Genomic DNA, 18,236 nt, shown 5'->3' with positions numbered 1-18,236 from the left:
TCGGTCATTCGTGTGAATAGATGGCCAAACTAATGAGTCTCAACTTTCTTGTTTACTGGACTTTGATTTAAATATTTTTTGCCAACAATTATTTATTTATAAAAAAATAATATTTATGTACATTGTAGTAATGTATAAAATTTTGAACATTACTCAACATAAAAAATCATCCATTCGCAGTATGAAAAATAATATATTTGTTCTAATAGTGTCTTACATATATTTATTCGTGAGACGAATCAACACTCCATATTTACGATAAAAAGTAATAATTTTGACATTAAAAATTATAATTTTTCCTGAATGACCTAAATATAATATTCATTTTAGTCATGAAATAGTTTCACACGAGTTTTTGTGCTATAATAATGTACAAAATTAAGACATTGTCCGTGTTATGTAATTAAAAAAAAAAAAAAGCTTTTGGGCCTTGTGTGAGCCCAATCTATTACGGACTTTTTGGTGGCATAACACCTAGGTATTCATCAGTATCCCACCTCCGCCGTTGCTACCTCTCCTCGTAATTTCTTGCAGTCCCGGAGCCATCTACGAAGATCAACCATGGCGGAACAGGTACTCCTATATTTGCAGCACGCACTCTTCCACACCGCTCTACCTATCTTACGTTGAATCTGTAATTTTTTTCCATCTGGTTGTTTGTGCTTATTGGGTCTGGTGATTGATTTTGCAGACTGAGAAGGCATTCTTGAAGCAGCCCAAGGTTTTCCTTTGGTAATGTTTTTTTTTTCTATTTCTTCGTAGTTAGATCCGTACTTTTGAAACTTCGTTGTTGATTGTTGAGGGAATGTTCGGTTTTGCAGCTCGAAGAAGTCAGGTAAAGGTAAGGTACCTGGTAAAGGAGGCAACCGCTACTGGAAGAGCATCGGGTTAGGGTTCAAGACTCCTCGCGAGGCTGTTGAAGGTGTAGTTTTACCCGATTTTTGATTTTCTGTTCTCATGTTGTTTGACTTCTTGTTTGTATATATACTATGGCTCACTCCTTTGATAAATTATCCCCCTTTGGTATTGATTTATAGTTTTAGTCTTGATATGTTAATTTTTAATATTTTACTAGTTTGTTTACTAGCATTGGTAAATGGATTCTGGGATAAGTTAAGAAACCATTAAATCTCATACGAATTGCGATTAAAATTTCTCACTTCCTGGGATTCAATGTTTCTGAAGATCGTGACTTGTGCTTGTGCCGCGAGTACAACTATCATCTGTGAAAATAGTAAATGTACTAGTAATTATTTTACCCTTTGGTTGCAATTGTTCCTGTTTTTGTAGATAAAATCTAAGATCCTAGGATGATTTGATTCTTGTAAAAACACTTCATGATTGATACCATGGTAGGTTTTGGATATGCTCTACCAATTTGGAGTGTATCTTAGTTTTTTTATTGATATCATCAGTCTGCGTCTTTTACGATTAGGTTGTATTGGCACCCCTGCTGCTTGGAGACTGTTGCATGTCGGTCAAATCTGATGTTGATAGAAATTGTTTGAATCAAACATTTGGGTTCTTTTCTATATTTTTAACACTCGTACTGTTGCTTGTGTATTAATTGTTATCATATTGATTTCCTCTTTCTGCAGGTACTTACATTGACAAGAAATGTCCGTTCACTGGAAGTGTGTCCATTAGAGGCCGCATCCTTGCTGGGACATGCCATAGTGCTAAGATGATGAGAACCATCATTGTTCGCCGTAACTACCTGCATTGGGTGAAAAAGTACCAGAGGTAAGAATAATTTTTGACCTTTTGATGATATAAAATGTTTTTTTTTCTTTTGTGGATGTCATTAATTTATAGATTTATTTAGGTACGAGAAGCGGCATTCCAACATCCCTGCTCACATATCCCCATGCTTCCGTGTGAAAGAGGGAGACCATGTTATCATTGGCCAGTGCAGGCAAGTGTCAACGCTATCTTCCTCTATTTCATTACATGGTTGCTGTAATTTAATTGTGATGAGTTTCTTGTCATGCAGGCCCTTGTCAAAGACCGTGAGGTTCAATGTTCTTAAGGTGATACCAGCTGGTTCTTCTGGTCGTGGGAAGAAGGCCTTTACTGGAATGTGATACATACGTCTGTTTTTCTTGTTACGTAACCATGACTGATGTGTTTTACGACACTTCTACTTTAGTTGGAACTACAATTGTTGATTTCTCAAAAAAAATTTACCCAGTAATTGAAATCTCGAATTTTGTTTGGTTTTACAAGAAAATTTGAACGATGAGGTAGTAGTCCGACATAAGCTGCAGATTCAAATTCTTGTCGAAGTGAAACCATGGATGTTATGAATACAGTTCTATATGTGGCAACGTTATATCGGATAAGACAGGTTAGTAGAATTGAGGTTCGAGTCCTAATTGATGTAAACGGCCGAGCCTCAATGTCTAAAGAAAACACTCTTGGCATTTTTTTTCCATTACCTGTAATATTACAGAGCAACGCAGTATCCCACGCACACTCGTGCCAATACATTTCTGTAGAGTCCAATGCTTGTCATATTAAATAAAACCAGTGAATGTGGTAAAGCTGATCGTTTCTTTTAAAGATGAACAGAAGCCACAGATATTTTTCCTCGTACAGTTCACTCTAAAAAGAGGAGTAGCCTGTTTATCATCTTAAGAACCCCAGTTTGGAAGATTGGCAGTGGCACAATTCACCATTTTAACCAGAGTAACCTGCCATATCATGAATAAAAATGTAAAATGGTGGTATAGAAAGGTTACTTGGAGGCTATATGTTGTCATTTGATCTTTTGTCAAACCTCCACTCTCCAATCTTTCCATAACACAAATTTAAGAACATGAAAAAACTTAAAAGTTTTCTAACTGTATATATAATAATAATCATCATCATAATAATAAAAAAAAACAAAACAAACAAAGAGCCTCATCAGGCAGAAAATACTTGCAAATCATAGTCGCATCCATAAGTATAATGAATTATGTAAGCTTTGCCAATTTCTGTATCCCATGGAGGCTGCAAGAATTTTTTGAAGAGAATTCATCACTAACATGAGTAGCACATACTCCAAAGCATAAATATCATTACATCAACAAATGACTATCAAAATCCAAATTATTTCATCCTAGGAAATAAAAATGAACTGCTAGAGGACTATCAGGCTTTTAATTCACTAGCTTCTATGCATACTGTACTATTTTTTAAAGATTTCAAGTTATGAAGCAAGCAACTAGAGAGAAAATTCCATGAAAGTGGAAACATAGTCTCAGCTAACGATATATATTTGTCTTCACAAATAGCATCAAGTCTTGGGTTTGTTCGACCCTACCCACATGGGTAGTGCCCCAAACCATTGAGGAGTTGACACTTGTCAATTCCATACAATGAAGAGTTGACATGTGGCGGCAAAATTTGACAAGTATCAACTCTTCAATGGTTTGCGGGCACTACCCATGTGGGTAGGGTCGAACAAACCCAAGTCTTGATGCTAGTGATAACAAATTGCATCAAATCTCTGATTTTGATATAAGGTGCCATATAGTAAAAGTAAAAGGAACCATTAAGTTGTTAGTTGCATGGTTTCTCAATTTCTTGTCAGTTTGCAATTATTTTATCATTACCAACTTTATAATAAGAAACTCTACACGGATGAAGAGAATTTACGTGTTTATTTAGTGATTTGAATAATACTTGAAGATGAGTTTATCAGCTCGGGATATGCAAGTCAAAAAGATTTACACATGTAATCTGTCGACTGATGTGAATTGCTATAAACCATATTAGACACCTAATGTTTAAAGAAAGAATATATTGTTTTTGAAAGAAAACTTCCAGAAATGACAAAAAAGTTACTGGACCTGAATCATGAATTCCTTGTATAAGATGTTACCCACACCATGTAATGCTGATGCAACGGCATACGCATACCTAAACTTGCAAAAGTGGACGTGGGGCCCACGTTGGAGCTCCAAATAATTTATTCTGGATTTCTGGTCAACGAGTCCCGAGATATCCACTACGATTTATGCGTTACATCACAACATAATGTAGACTGTAGAACAATACATATTACCTGAATAAGTGAATTTATTCGGTTAATTACTTATAGATTATTGATATCGACCAAGTACTGGTTGGTGTACACAGAAGATTAATTTCAATCAAGGAAAATGCAGAAAGAGAAAATTAATATAGATTAATATGAACTGAATTTAGAATTGAATTTTACTCCAAATCAAATAAAAAATAACTAGGACTAACAATGCATACAATATATAGTTCATCGACATAAATAATACAAAGCCACAAGAAAATTCTTCCAGATTTATGTTATTTTTTTAAAAAAATTGGTACGCATTGATAGTGAATCACCAAGATGCTCTGGTCAATCGTGTTTTTCTTGCGTATCAACCACGACAACACCCGTTGAAAAAGTAAATTTGTCCACCTTAACTAGTATATCCTCAATTATTCCTGATGGGTACTTTATCGACTTTACAGCCGGTTTCAAGGATACTCTTGTAGGTTTTGGCTCTCTCAAACCAAGATTCCTAAAAACAGAAAAAGACAATCAAGTTAATACTTGTATCTAAATCACAAAGAGCCTTCTGAAAACTGACATCACCAATAATGGAAGGAATAGAAAAACTCTAGAGATCTCTCAACTTATGAGGAATTTTGTTTTGCACTGAAGCAGAACGATTTTCAGTTAAGTTCACCCATCACATGACCAAACTATCTATGTATAGGTGGGTGACAAAATAGTGCTATTTCAGTTTGCTACGGTAGATCTGGGACTGGGAGCGTTATTTACACTTCACAAATGGTTAATCACACCCAATATGCTATTTTTATCTAATTAATTATCAAGATTACCCCACGTAAATGATAGTCAATTTTTAAAACCTACAATAAATGTTTTCCCATTTATTCACAATTTTGTCTTAATAATGACAATAGTAACCGAAAATCTTGTCTATTTTTTAATTAATATAACAATAATAATAATATTTGGTCATCTGTGCAGTGCTATTCTCATGCTGTGTTCGTCCATCGATCTTCCTTTCTGCCTCAAGTTTGTACACATAAAAATTTTATTACACAAAAGAAAACATATCCGCAGCTGACAAGGATTACCAGATTAAAGAAACAAAATGTCCGAAGCAGTACACATGGAATGTAAATTTACTGTCTACAACAACGAAGTGATTCAAATGGTTTGCAGCTGAGAGAAGGAGATTCGTACGGTCGAACCACCAAGTGATGTGGCATGCTTGCACACAAGAGCTTCTGTAGCCTGCTCTTCATTTTCAAGAAGGACGAGAACCTGTTTCTTTCCTTTCATTTCAAAGAGTTTCACACTAACTATTGTTCCACTGTCCTCCAAATGGGCCACTATTTCTTCTTCAGTAATATCCTGAGGAATGGTGGAGATGTGGATCATTTTGGTTGGCGAACAACAATACCGGTAGTTTTTAACAGCATTACGATTGTAACGGTTGAGGTTAGAACTGGAGTATTCATGGGTATCAGCTCCAGTTGTGATGTTTGAATGCTTGGAAAAATTCACCTCTAAGCGCTTTCCAAACAACATAGCACCCTACACGAAAAGATCGACAGCAATTGAAATCAGGAAAGCCACACATTTTCAGTATTTCCTACTATTTCCATGCATGAAAACTAAAGGCCAACATAGTTTCGAGCGAGAAATAGTGCATCATTCAAGCAATCTAACTATACATAAACTTCAAAAGCAATTTACTGGACCTTCAGAAAATGCACAGCCAATTCAGCCTGAAAGCCATCACTCATTTGGACTAATGCATGATCTGGCTTATTTCGAAGAAGTTTGATTCTGATAATGTTGCCATACAGCGAGAATAAATTAAAAAGCTTGTCCTCGTCAATTCTCTGCATAAAAGAAATTAACATGATGTATTGAACAAAAGAAGTCCTGATATTCAAGAGTCCTACTAAAAAAATTAAGCAGCAGACGTGCAACTCTCTTTCTTTTTTAAAATAGATTGGAGCAATGCTGACAGCAGCTTGTAAGTGGCACACAAATCTTTGTGTGTGTGTGAGAGAGAGAGAGAGAGAGAGACTCACATCAGGGTTCAAATTAGATACAAGAACCGTGCACCTATCATTTGTACCACTGATACCTGGAGGCAAACTGCCTCCAAATGCAGCAGCAATGACAGCAGCATTACCCATCTAAAAATTAGGACAAGAAGAGATCCAACACAAACATTCTCAGTGTCTACTCCAAATATTTCACATGTAATTCTGGAGCCAACCAGAATCATAAATAATAAGTTATCAAAGCTTAAATAAGCAAGTACAATAAGCCATCACTCCTTCATGCAAGCACTTGAGAACAGCAGTAAAGTAAATCATTCAGACAGACAAGCACAAGATTGCATAAATACATCATGACCATGCTCTATGCATACCACTTTCCATTTGGTTGGAAAAGATGCTAACATACACAAAACTCAATGAATTAAAACAGGTTACGCAATAAGAGTTGTGATGGCAATATCATGAAAATTTCTAAAAGGAACACGAGAATGGTGCTGCTGCAAGGCTCTTATAGGCGATCACATAGCTTCAATTATAAATTTATCAGCATATAACCCCCACCTGTGGAAATCCAACTGAAAAGGGGAAAAAAAGAAAGAAGTTAGAAACAGTAAGAGACAAAAAAGTGACAGGTTTTTCAGAAGTTAATTAGAAACCTGGATAGGCGTATAGGCCTCCATCTCCATACCCAGGCTGTAGCAAAGTGAAACAAAAGTAGAAAATCCAATCACAAAGTAAATAATATAAACAGTAATATTGCAGAAGAATGGCTTTTTCTTGAGTGGACTTGACCTTTTGTTCTGAAGGCAAAGATGGATTTGTGAAATCTCTACACGAAGAAGAGAACACAGTAGCACCTCATCAAATACAGAACAAATCTCGAGGAGAGAAAATGACATTAAGAAAACTCACCAACCTACCGAGAACGGTCATTATTATAGTTCACTTGCAACTCTTCAAGGCTAGAACAAAGAAGAGCTAATAAGATACCGATATAGCAACAACACAAGTTGTGGGAGCATACACATCAACAAATGCGTGCACGTAAACCGTATAATGTTTAAAACTCACTTTGAGTACTGAATGTCCAATTGACAGCAACCATCATATATATTTCGTCCCTGTTGATAGTTGCAAGAGTCATGCTGACTTCATCTCATATAAATAACAATATAAATATTATACACCCAATATACCTGGAGAGAGTTTCTTGCAGTAATAGCATTCTGGTTTGATTGATATTGAACTAGAGCTTGGAAACCTATATATTATGCAGGTAGGATTAACCAATATCAGTCAGAAACTATAACATAGTAAGCAATCTTATGCATTAAGAATGCAATTTGTAGAGGCAGCATAATCTTATGATTATTAAAGAAACAACAGACATTCACAAATCACAATCCAGATAAAACTCATTCCATATAAAAGAGTGAGAATTCAATCATTATGCATAAAAGTTTCCTTAAAACCTGGAGATGCTGACATAGGAAATTCTTAATGCCTAACAAGATTAGAATTCAGAAAGCGAGAAAAGAGAGAAACTATGAAGATGCTGACCCGCCGACTTCTGAAACGTGACGATCTTCTCGACAAATCCATGAGGAGAAAACACCTGATGCAGCACTTCCACAGTAATAGGATATAGCATGTGATGTATTGTAACTAAGAGAATTCGATTAGGCTGATCATCCAGAAAGAGCCAACAGCAGACCAGCATAGGGACACAATAGACAGAAGAGCCCAACAGCAGACCATCATTGAGACAGATGAGATAGAAGAGAGGGAAATGAATAGGATAGAATACAGAAAGAGAGACAGGCAAGGATATAAAAAGATAAATCAAGCATGAAGAAGTAAGCAAACTAATAAACAGGTTAAAAGAGAAGTTGCAACTAATTATAGCCTATAGGGTATAACAAAATTCACCTCCCCAATAGTAGGTAATTACCACCCTTGTACTTTCAATTGTAAACTTAGCACCCATAAATAATTGAAAACAGAGATGGTAAAAATAAAAGTCAGCACATAGACATTTTTAGAGATGCACAGGGCACACAGGAGTTTTTATGAAAATGGACACCTTTGTATTGACAGGAACCAAGAAACCAAGAGGCGTGATTTACTGTTTTTGACTCCGAGTTGTTGTCACTGATGGTAGCCGTAGATAGGTGCAGCAATGGGATTGGAGGGTTTGGGCAGAGTAGGGGTTACATGTGGATACTAGGAAAAAGATGAATAGATAAGTACAACCCAAAAAACGAAAGAAAAAGTGAAGAAAAGAAGAGACAAATATATTTTGGAATATAAATATCTTTCGACTCATCAATCTTCTCTACTTGATAATATCCTAATTCCTAATGACGAAGATTGAAGAGTAAATTAGTTATTTCGCAAAAAAATATAAGTAGTAATTGTGATTCTTAAGAAGGAAAGTATCGGTAATCATATTAAACCTGGCGGGTGTTGCAACTACCCAATAATATTAGTTAATCATATCCCGTAAATTGTATAAAAAGTCACCTATGGACATATTTATGAAATATAAGCTAATTAAACAACTTCATAGAAAAAAACGTTCTAAGCTAAATGACGATTCATATCAAGTAGTACCCACATAATGTTAGCGCATATAATCTCCAATTAACATGACGACAAAAACTTTACAGAGTAACATTAACTCAGACAATTCAAAATAGGTAAAAGAAATATAGGTATCCAAGAAGTTGAAGAAAAAAATGTCAAAATTTACGAAATAGTCACCTCATCTCCTCGTGGTTGAGAATTCTGATCCATAGTTGTTAGCTCTTGGTGTGATGAGAATTGAATATAAACATTTCTACCCCTACGGACAACAAGAACTCATAGACCAAGTGGATACCAAAACAATAGGGCGTTTTGAACAAGAAGTTGAATTGAATGGAGAGGCATAAGCAATCCATCGGATACCTTATGCTTGGCTGAACATTTGTGTAGTATTGTATTGAATTTACCGCTGAAGGGATATCTTGCATTTGAATGAGAGCCTGCCATTTGGGTAAAAACAGGAATATGATGAAATATACTTTTAGCCATGCGTGTATAGCTCCTTTAAAATTTTAACGAGAAACATACTTGATTTTTGGCTCGAAGCATCACAAGCTTGGTTATAACGCCAAATGGTTGGAAGATCTGGAGCAAATCATTCTGGGAAAAAATGAAACAAATGAAATGGTAACAGGGACCAAACCTAGAACTATTCTGCAGCTTGTGGTATAAATAGATACACGTAAGTGTGTGAGTGAACGCGCCTCTGACAATTAAACTTCCGGAAAGAAAATCAGTGAACGTAATTTCAGATTCTTATCACGACGATATTAAACAGAAATGAACATTCTGAAAACACATATCACCAGCTAACTATAAAACCCAAAAGCGGAATTCACGTATTCGTAGTTAGATTGAGATACCATACCTCGGAAATCTCATGCCCCACATTGCGGACATGGATGACTTTTGAGGGTTCGGCCATTACAAACTAGCTTGAACCAAAACCAACCTTACCTAATTTAAACTGACATCAAACCGATAAATCAGCACACCCTTCACTTGCAATTCATCAATTCAACAGATTTTTTCAAAATTAAAAATTGATTGCAATTGATACGCAATACATTTTAGCAGCTGAAAATCCCATAGCGGTGCAGAATCATTAGTGCCGGAAAAATGACAGCAACGAAGCACCACGGTTTGAAGAGTCGGGAGCTAGGGCTTGCGTTCATTCAACATACAGTAACTCTCTCTGTCCACGATGTACTTCAAATAAAGTTTAATACCGAAACCAAATTACTTGTCTTAATTTATGTTTTTTAATAGTCACTCTTCACTATCTCAGTCTTAAAAAGAACAATCAAGTTGTGATCTTCCTTTGGTTGAAGCAAAATAGATAAGATAAAATAATATATAAAATATATAATATAATATAATAAAAAAGAAATAAAATAATCTTATTAATATAGTATTTAGTTTGATTGTAATTATTTAGCTTGATGAGTAAACTAAAAAGAAATAAAATAATCTAATTAATATAGTATTTAGTTTGATTGATAATTATTTAGCTTGATGAGTAAACTTGTATTAGATGATAAATTATAGAGTATGTCTCTTGTGAGACGGCTGTGAGACGGGTCAACCCTACCGATGTTCATAATAAAAAGTAATACTCTTAGCATAAAAAATAATATTTTTTCATGGATGACCCAAATAAAAGATCCGTCTCACAAAATACGATCCGTGAGACCGTCTCACACAAATTTTTGTCTAAATTATATTTTGTCTTTTTTATAATCAATAAAATATTAATAATATTATTTATTAAGAGTAATATTGTGATAAATTCAATGATTTGATTTATATAAGATAAATAATAATACCAAGTAAATATAGATAAGATAAACTATAAATAAATTAATAATGTACAACTTCAAAATGTTCTTTATTGTAGAAGATGTCATAGTTCTTCGTTCCTCAAATTATAATAATTAAAAAAAACAACAATATCCCTGTTGAAATTATCTACATGCACATGATATATTTTGTTTATAGTAGGTTCTATGAAACTGTATCACTGATCTTTATTCGTGAAATACGTCAATTCGGTCCATACATAAAATAAAAAATAACATTTTTAATTCGTGAAATACGTCAATTCGGTCCATACATAAAATAAAAAATAACATTTTTGAATAAATATCAGTGATACAGTTTCATAGAAGACCCGTCGACAAGATCAATAAATGGAGCAGACAAGTTTGACAAAAGAATTTAGTGGTTGGCAGAATTGACGAAATTTATTAAACGACGTGTTAAAAACGCGTCTTCACACGGACAAGGGGTTCTATAAATAGAGTTCCCTCCCTTCATTCTGAAATCATCCATTCTTCGAGTTTTCTCGCATCCTATAGCATTTGAGTGCTTAATTCTATAATATTTGTGAGGTGTTTGTTCTCCTGTATTAAGAGAGTTTGTGTTCTCTTTGGAAACACAGTGAGTTAGTTGTACACCATAAAATATTATGGTGGAAATCTTTTCATCTTGCCCGTGGTTTTTACCCTAATAATTTTAAGAGTTTTCTACGTAAATCTCGGTGTCCAATTTATTCTTTATTTTCATATTTATTATCTCAAATTATCGCAAATGAGACAAAAAAAAGTATTTTTCATGAGTTGGGTTGGATGGGTTGGAGATTATTCTAACAAAATTAACTTATGAGACGATCTCATATATTTTTTATGTTATATCTAAATGTTAGGTTTAATTATTTGCAGAGTGATGGATCAAGATCTTCTGCTGTGGACGTTGTTTTAGTCCAAAACACTATTGAAAAAAAAACTTATTTTTTTTTAAAATTGTTATTTTAATATTTTAATTATTTCAAAATCAAAATTATATTTTTTATATGTGATTAATAATCCAATTTAAAGTTACAATTTTATTTTTGGTTACAAATATATATTGTGAGGGTAAAATGACGTCTTTCTTATTACGTTTTCTTTTATAGTTTTTTCAACTCTTTTTTTAAAAAATGTTAAGAAAAATTTAATTTTTTGTTACAAATATGTGATTCCGAACGAACAAAAAAAAACGCGGTATATTCAATTTTTTAATATTATAATTCTTTTTTTAAAAAAACTATTTTCTATTTTTTTATCTTGTTAATTTTTTATTTAGAAGTTAAAATTTTATTAATCACATATTTGTAGCAAAAATAAAATTAACGTCTAAGTACATTGTGTATGTATATATATATATATATATATATATATAATAATAAATATATATTAGGGATATAAGAAATAATCCAATTTAAAAAATGTACAAAAAATTTAAAAAAGTTGAACCTATCGAACAATTAAAAATAATACCAAAAAATTAACATGATATAAAAAGAAAATTATCTTGTATAATTTTTTTTTGTTCGAACGCTTAGTCTTTTTTTAATTTTTTTTATATTTTAATTTTTGAAAATTGTATTATTTTTTAAATCTCTAAGAAATGAAAAAATATTTTGTATTTAAAACTTTAAAAAGTAATGATAAAAATTAACAATACAAAAAAGGAGAAAATAGTTTTTCAAAAGAATTAGAATATAAAAAACCAACAAGATTATTTTTGTTACGAATATGTGATTAATAAAATTTTAACGTCTAGTTGTTTCTTGTTCATTGGAATCACATATTTGTAACAAAAAAATTAAATTTTTATTAATTTTTTTTTTAAAAAAAGAGTTGAAAAAATTATAAAAGAAAATTTAACAAGAGAGACGTCATTTTACTCCCAGAATATATATTTATAACCAAAAATAAAATTGAAACTTTAAATTGGATTATTAATCACATATTTTAATATAAAAATATAATTTTGATTTTGAAATAATTAAAATATAAAAATACCAATTTTTTTTTGAAAAATATTTTCTTACTAAAACAACGTCCATGACACCCTCTGCTGTGAGCCCAACAACAGAAGATCTTGATCCCAGAGTGATATCCCAAAAAACGAGTTCATGGTCATGGACTCGTGTAGTTGTAACCAAGAAATCCATTCAAGTAACAAAAGCACATGCAATGTTGTATAGGCCTGCTGAATAAATGTCATGAATTGATTCCCAAATGATCATCTTGTTACCTTAAGTAGTAGTTTTCATGTCATATAATTTTTAGATTGTTAATTCTAAACGCAACCAATTTTCAACTGGAGGTGTAATTTAATTAACGTAACTTCGACTAAATAATGGCTTATAAATTATAATTATATGGATGATGGTGATTAAATTTCTGAAAAATCAAACAGAGAAAACCATGTATGTCATCTCTCTTATTCACGGTTGGCCATGCGTTTATCCTCTTTACTCTATATTTATAAGTACCCGCCAACCTCGTTATCACTTCTTGTAGGTCCGAAATAGGAAATTCTGAAAATAAAAACATAAAAAAATAGATTCAGAGGTCTCTTTTTTAGGGGAAAAAACGTATGTAGAAACTTGTCGAATTGTTTAGAGTACCTCTCTGTCTGTCAGTTAAACTTGTATTTTTAATTGAGGTTTCATTAGTTATTCTATATCAATCAGAGGTGAAAATACAGAGTAACTCGGAAAAATTAGTGAGTTGATCAAGTTAAGATGGCAGTAGGAGGTATCGAAATCGGGTCCGGAAGCGGAGCGAATTATGAAGCCCGTGTGAAGCCTTTTGTGGTCATCGCCTGTTTGGTTGCGGCGACGGGTGGCCTGATTTTCGGTTACGATATAGGCATCTCAGGTTCGTCTCATTTTACGTTACGTATGTTTGTTCAAATATTTTGGCAGAAATGTAAAACAATCATGTTGATTGTGGGATGAATTTGCAGGAGGAGTTACGTCCATGGATGAGTTCTTGAAAAAGTTTTTCCATGGAGTGTACGCGAAGCAACTCCTCTCCAGGGAAGAACTATAATCAGTATTGTAGTTTCGAGAATCACTTGCTTACCTTATTCACCTCTTCGCTGTACTTGGCTGCATTAATTGCTTCCTTCTTCGCCTCCACGACAACCCGAGCATTTGGCCGCAAAATTTCGATGACCGTTGGAGGTCTAGTGTCACGGCCCAGCCCACTTGTGATATTGTCCGCTTTGGCCCGAGGGCCTCACGGCTTTAAAACGCGTCACAATGTGCGGCGCCCTCACACACTGGCTCTGATACCAACTGTGGGGGCTCGTGCTCCTGATTAATATTTAATGACCAAACAACCAGGATTTATTTTATTAATGTAAACAGCGAAAGCGATTAAAATTTTCATTTTGGGCCTACAGAAATTTCGGCATGACCTATTCGTAAATAGGACATCCCAAAAAAAATCAAAACATCACAAATAATATTTATATACTCGAAATAAAGTCATAACATCAATTCACAACATATAGCCGCACTGGCCAGGACTAAACACATGTAGAGCCGGCAAGGCTCGTTCACACAACTATCAATTCAAAACATCGTAAAAATAACAGTACAGCTACACATGGCATCTCCTCGGTAAATGTATGATTCCATAATATAGTATATATATCTGGGAACTCTCAACCATGACTCGACGACTGGGCACCACTGCCTGACGCTCCACCAGACGCGTCAAATCCTCCTGTATAACCTGCTATGGCATCAAAAACAACCACAACATAAAAAGAAACGAGGGGTCGGGCCCAAGTACGACGAACCAGTAATATTACGACAAATATAACTGACATGAAATAAAATCAAATAAATTGTGATGCAATGCAATGTAATGCAATGCGTGAAAGGTAACAACCGCTAACGGATACCAAACGGAGTCCAAATGAATCGCATCAACAACAGTAACAGTGGTCACCCGTGCCAGGAACGTAGCAACGCAACACCAAGTCGTCACTCATCCTATGCACGTAGCATCGAGGGTACGGGAGCTACCCGCTCAGCCCTCATGCAAGTCATCAGGAGTGCTAATCCTACCCACCCGCTCCATCGATGACGCAATAACTCGATAGATCAATATCAATATCAATAGCAATCAAAGGAGTCAAGGCTCGAAATGCTATGTCACAATAGTATCAACTCAAATAAATGCATGAATGCAATCACGTATTCACAGAAGCACATAAGGCACGCCACAACTCATTACAAAGTACTTAACGTCATTTCACATCATATAGACGTCATAATAAAACAGTTAATGCGTACCTCAACTGAATAATTAATTTACCACTGAAATTTCTTAAGGATTTCTCGAAGAATCCAATCATATGGCAAATAATACATTTCATATCAAATTCCATTTATTTTTCCAATATTTGATAATTTGGCCTAAAATTCCAAAAATTCTTAATTTAGGCTTTAATATTTCTAAAATTACTATACGACAATTCTATAGCATCTAAACATCTAATCATTGGACACAAAAATTCAAAAACCCAAGTTTACAATTCTGAATTTTCGAATTTAATCCAAATAAATTCCGAAAATCTGATAGATACCTCTAATCGGCTCAATTCTTGTACCTACAATCAATAATATAGCAAATATTAATTATTGGACCTCAATTGAATTAAAATCCCCAAAATTCGAAACCCTAAAATCATAATTATACCTCTGAAATTTCGAAAATTGCTCAAAGCTTCGAATTTAAGCTTCAAACAACATAACCCAAGCTTTCTTCCAACTTTTCCGGCGAAAACAGGCGGCGGTCTCCGACTGATTTCCAAGAGTCGCGAGTTTTCTTAGCAAAAAAGGTATCACTGGATAGCCCTTGTTGAGAGGATTCCGAATATGTATTACTTTAATTTTTGGGCGATCGGAGCAGCCACAATCGAAGAATGAAATTTCGAAATATGTTGAAGAAGAAAGGAGAAGATCGGCTACGGGGAGAGAGAAAACGAAATTTCATGTTTCTTTTCTTTTTTTTCATTTATTTATTTATTATTATTATTATTTAACTTAATCTAATTGAGCTGGGCCTTAAAAAAAAGTTTGGGCTCTCACATCTAGTCTTCCTGTATGGTGCCCGGGGACGGAGCCACCCCAAAGGCTGGGGTGGGCTCCAGCCCTAGATCAAAAAAAAATCTATTAGTAATTATAATATATATCTAATTTTAGCATATATTAAAGTGTTGTCCAGTCCATAAAATAATTATATTTACTAACTTAGCTCACTAAAATTATTTTCAACTCATTTAATCATAAGAGAAATTACTCTATCAACTGTACTTTTGTAAGCAAGAGCCTCGAGTTGAAAAAAGTTGTGAGCATGAGGATTTGAAAGGAATTTCTGGTAAGAGATTTGAAAAAGCTTATGCGGTAGAGGGCCTCGATTGAGTTTGCACGAGGTGAAATGATTGTTTTTTGCTACTTAATTAGTTTATTCCATTTATTATGTAGAATGATTCAAACTATGGCTTGGTTGAGTTTGTAGTTATTTTTCAGCTTGAGTAGTGATGAAGTCATAGAAGATTAGATTTTCGATACGTATAAAGCTTGAGATTAACTTCCATATGATGTATATTTTTAGTGGATTTTCTGTTTTTCCGCCCTAACGCGAGTTTCAAGCATAAAATTTCACCCGGGGCGGTATGACGGGGAAAATCTTCCACCCTAGCATGCCTGCCTCGCGGCTCCGGTATATTTTTCTTAAAGATTTGATTTGTCTTGTTTTAACGCTTCATGTTTTTACGGCAACAACTGAACGATCATTCTCAGCTATGAAATTTCTTAAGACCTCACTCTGGAATAAGATGAAAGAAGAGTTATTGACAGATTATATGATAATATACATTGAAAGAAAGTTTAGTGCAAGAATAGATACTGATTCAATAATCGATGAGTTTTATTCGATGAAAAACAGCAGGGCAGTAGCTTATATTTACTTCATGTCACTATTGTTTATCGAGTCATTCAGCCCTAGGTCAAAAATTTTTCTGGCTACGTCCCTGCTGGTGCCATACTCAATGGTGCTGCTGTCAATGTTGAGATGCTCATCATCGGCCGTATATTGCTAGGTGTCGGCATTGGTTATGCTAACCAGTCCGTACCTGTTTACCTCTCAGAAATGGCGCCTTGAAAATTAAGAGGAGCCCTCAACGTTGGCTTCTAGATGTCCACAACGATCGGCATTTTTGCGGCAAATCTTGTTAACTACGGGACAGCGAAGATGAAGCACAATGGATGGCGGGTTTCTCTTGCTTTGGCTGCTGTTCCTGCTGTGATAATGACGATTGGTGCTCTTTGCTTGCCTGATACTCCCAATTCCCTCATTGAAAGGGGCAAGAAAGAGGAGGCACGAGAAATGTTGCAGAAGATTCGCGGCACGGTGAATGTAGACCTAGAGTACAGTGATCTTGTGGAAGCAAGTGAAGCATCAAAGCGTGTGGAGCAACCATGGAAGCAAGTAACGGAAAGAAAATACAGGCCACAATTAATAATCACTTGCTTGATTCCCTTCTTCCAGCAGATAACGGGCATCAACGTCATCATGTTCTACGCGCCTGTTGTTTTCAAGACACTGGGATTCGGGAATAACGCGGCGCTCATGTCTGCAATTGTGACAGGCCTGGTAAATGTGTTCGCCACGGTGGTGTCAATCTTAACAGTTGACAAGTTCGGGAGAAGGGTCCTGTTCTTGGAAGGTGGAGTAAAAATGATCATCTGTCAAATCGCCGTTGGATCGCTGATTGCCTCGGTTTTCGGGGTTTGAGGTGAAGGGTCGTTCAGCAAAGGAATGGGAAACCTGACATTGGCGTTGATATGTGTTTATGTAGCTGGTTTTGCTTGGTCTTGGGGTCCATTAGGGTGGCTTGTTCCCAGCGAGATCTTTCCACTGGAAATCCAATCCGCAGGGCAATCGATCAATGTGTCTATTAACATGTTTTTCACATTTATCATTGGACAACTTTTCTTGACAATGCTGTGTCACTTGAAGTTCGGTCTCTTCTACTTCTTTGCTGGATGGATGATGCTGATGACGATTTTCGTGTATCTGTTCGTGCCGGAGACGAAGAACATGCCCATCGAAGAAATGAATAGAGTTTGGAAGTCTCATTGGTTCTGGAGAAAGTACATACCAGATGATGCTGTGGGTCTTGAGCATCACTTTCCCAGTACTAGTTATAATAACCAAAACGTATAGATTAAAAAAAACAATGAATCTTTTGTACGTTTGAGAAACTCTCTCTTTTGCTTCATTGCTCATCATCTGTAACTATAGAACCTATTGTGTCTAAAACTTAACAAGCTCGTCTTTTCACACAGCAACCATATGTATATTAAAAACTTTACAGGCATTCCAAAATTATATCCCTTTCAATTTTACCTGCCGAATCATTCATCTTAAACCAGTACATAAAATACATATATGTGGAAATCAGAAACATTTTATCGAATGTGTCTCCGTCATCCCTTTTTTGTGATGGCCCAAGGTAATTTCACCGATCAATAATTAGCAATTAATCATGTACGTGAACCCATTTAAAAATGTTCTTTAAATTTAATTCCTAGTTCTTCTCATCTCCGACACCTGATGTACCTATATAGCACCCACATAAAATAAAACAAACCCCACTGAAGGGTGAGCCAATGACCAGTATGTATACATGTCATAAACAAACAATATATACAATGTAGAAATAAATGTGAATTTCAA

General features: G+C 34.8%; 2 protein-coding genes, 1 long non-coding RNA gene and 1 pseudogene across 3 annotated transcripts; 2 read left to right on the top strand and 2 right to left on the bottom strand.

The window, feature by feature from the left end:
- Positions 1-422: 422 nt before the first annotated feature.
- Positions 423-2,332, top strand: LOC142543117 (small ribosomal subunit protein uS17). The gene is made up of 6 exons (XM_075650159.1): positions 423-573; positions 692-732; positions 822-922; positions 1,599-1,743; positions 1,826-1,915; positions 1,994-2,332. The coding sequence occupies exons 1-6, from the start codon at positions 562-564 to the stop codon at positions 2,082-2,084; spliced, it is 480 nt and encodes a 159-aa protein (XP_075506274.1). The 5' UTR covers positions 423-561; the 3' UTR covers positions 2,085-2,332.
- A 2,676-nt stretch (positions 2,333-5,008) lies between these two features.
- Positions 5,009-9,899, bottom strand: LOC142543116 (polypyrimidine tract-binding protein homolog 3-like). Its single transcript, XM_075650158.1, has 15 exons — positions 9,714-9,899; positions 9,515-9,613; positions 9,175-9,246; positions 9,010-9,086; positions 8,824-8,905; positions 7,621-7,744; positions 7,257-7,321; positions 7,132-7,181; positions 6,981-7,022; positions 6,853-6,889; positions 6,717-6,753; positions 6,622-6,635; positions 6,085-6,192; positions 5,746-5,889; positions 5,009-5,578 (listed from the first exon to the last, which is right to left on the bottom strand). Exons 2-15 carry the CDS (start codon positions 9,569-9,571, stop codon positions 5,189-5,191), a joined length of 1,299 nt encoding a protein of 432 aa, XP_075506273.1. The 5' UTR covers positions 9,572-9,613; positions 9,714-9,899; the 3' UTR covers positions 5,009-5,188.
- A 3,127-nt stretch (positions 9,900-13,026) lies between these two features.
- On the top strand, positions 13,027-17,723 carry LOC142541851 (sugar transport protein 10-like; annotated as a pseudogene).
- LOC142543115 (uncharacterized) lies at positions 13,926-15,363 on the bottom strand. The gene is made up of 2 exons (XR_012819659.1): positions 15,192-15,363; positions 13,926-15,102 (listed from the first exon to the last, which is right to left on the bottom strand). It is a non-coding gene; the product is annotated as an uncharacterized LOC142543115 (long non-coding RNA).
- Positions 17,724-18,236: the final 513 nt, after the last annotated feature.

This window comes from Primulina tabacum, chromosome 4 (genome assembly GCF_025594145.1).
Source record: "Primulina tabacum isolate GXHZ01 chromosome 4, ASM2559414v2, whole genome shotgun sequence".
Lineage (NCBI taxonomy): Eukaryota > Viridiplantae > Streptophyta > Magnoliopsida > Lamiales > Gesneriaceae > Primulina > Primulina tabacum.
Note: the sequence above shows the minus strand (reverse complement) of the source record. Positions and strands in the feature narration are given on the sequence as shown.

Bases quoted from the DNA above. Each gene is read 5' to 3' on its own strand.
- LOC142543116 (XM_075650158.1), bottom strand. From the start codon at position 9,571: ATGGCCGAACCCTCAAAAGTCATCCATGTCCGCAATGTGGGGCATGAG. The intron at 8,906-9,009 runs GTATCCGATGGA...TGTTGTCCGTAG, and splicing joins AATGTTCAGCCAAGCATAAG to GGGTAGAAATGTTTATATTC. The intron at 7,182-7,256 runs GTATATTGGGTG...AACTATCAACAG, and splicing joins CTGCAAGAAACTCTCTCCAG to GGACGAAATATATATGATGG.
- LOC142543117 (XM_075650159.1), top strand. The intron at 1,744-1,825 runs GTAAGAATAATT...AGATTTATTTAG, and splicing joins TGGGTGAAAAAGTACCAGAG to GTACGAGAAGCGGCATTCCA. The intron at 1,916-1,993 runs GCAAGTGTCAAC...CTTGTCATGCAG, and splicing joins GTTATCATTGGCCAGTGCAG to GCCCTTGTCAAAGACCGTGA.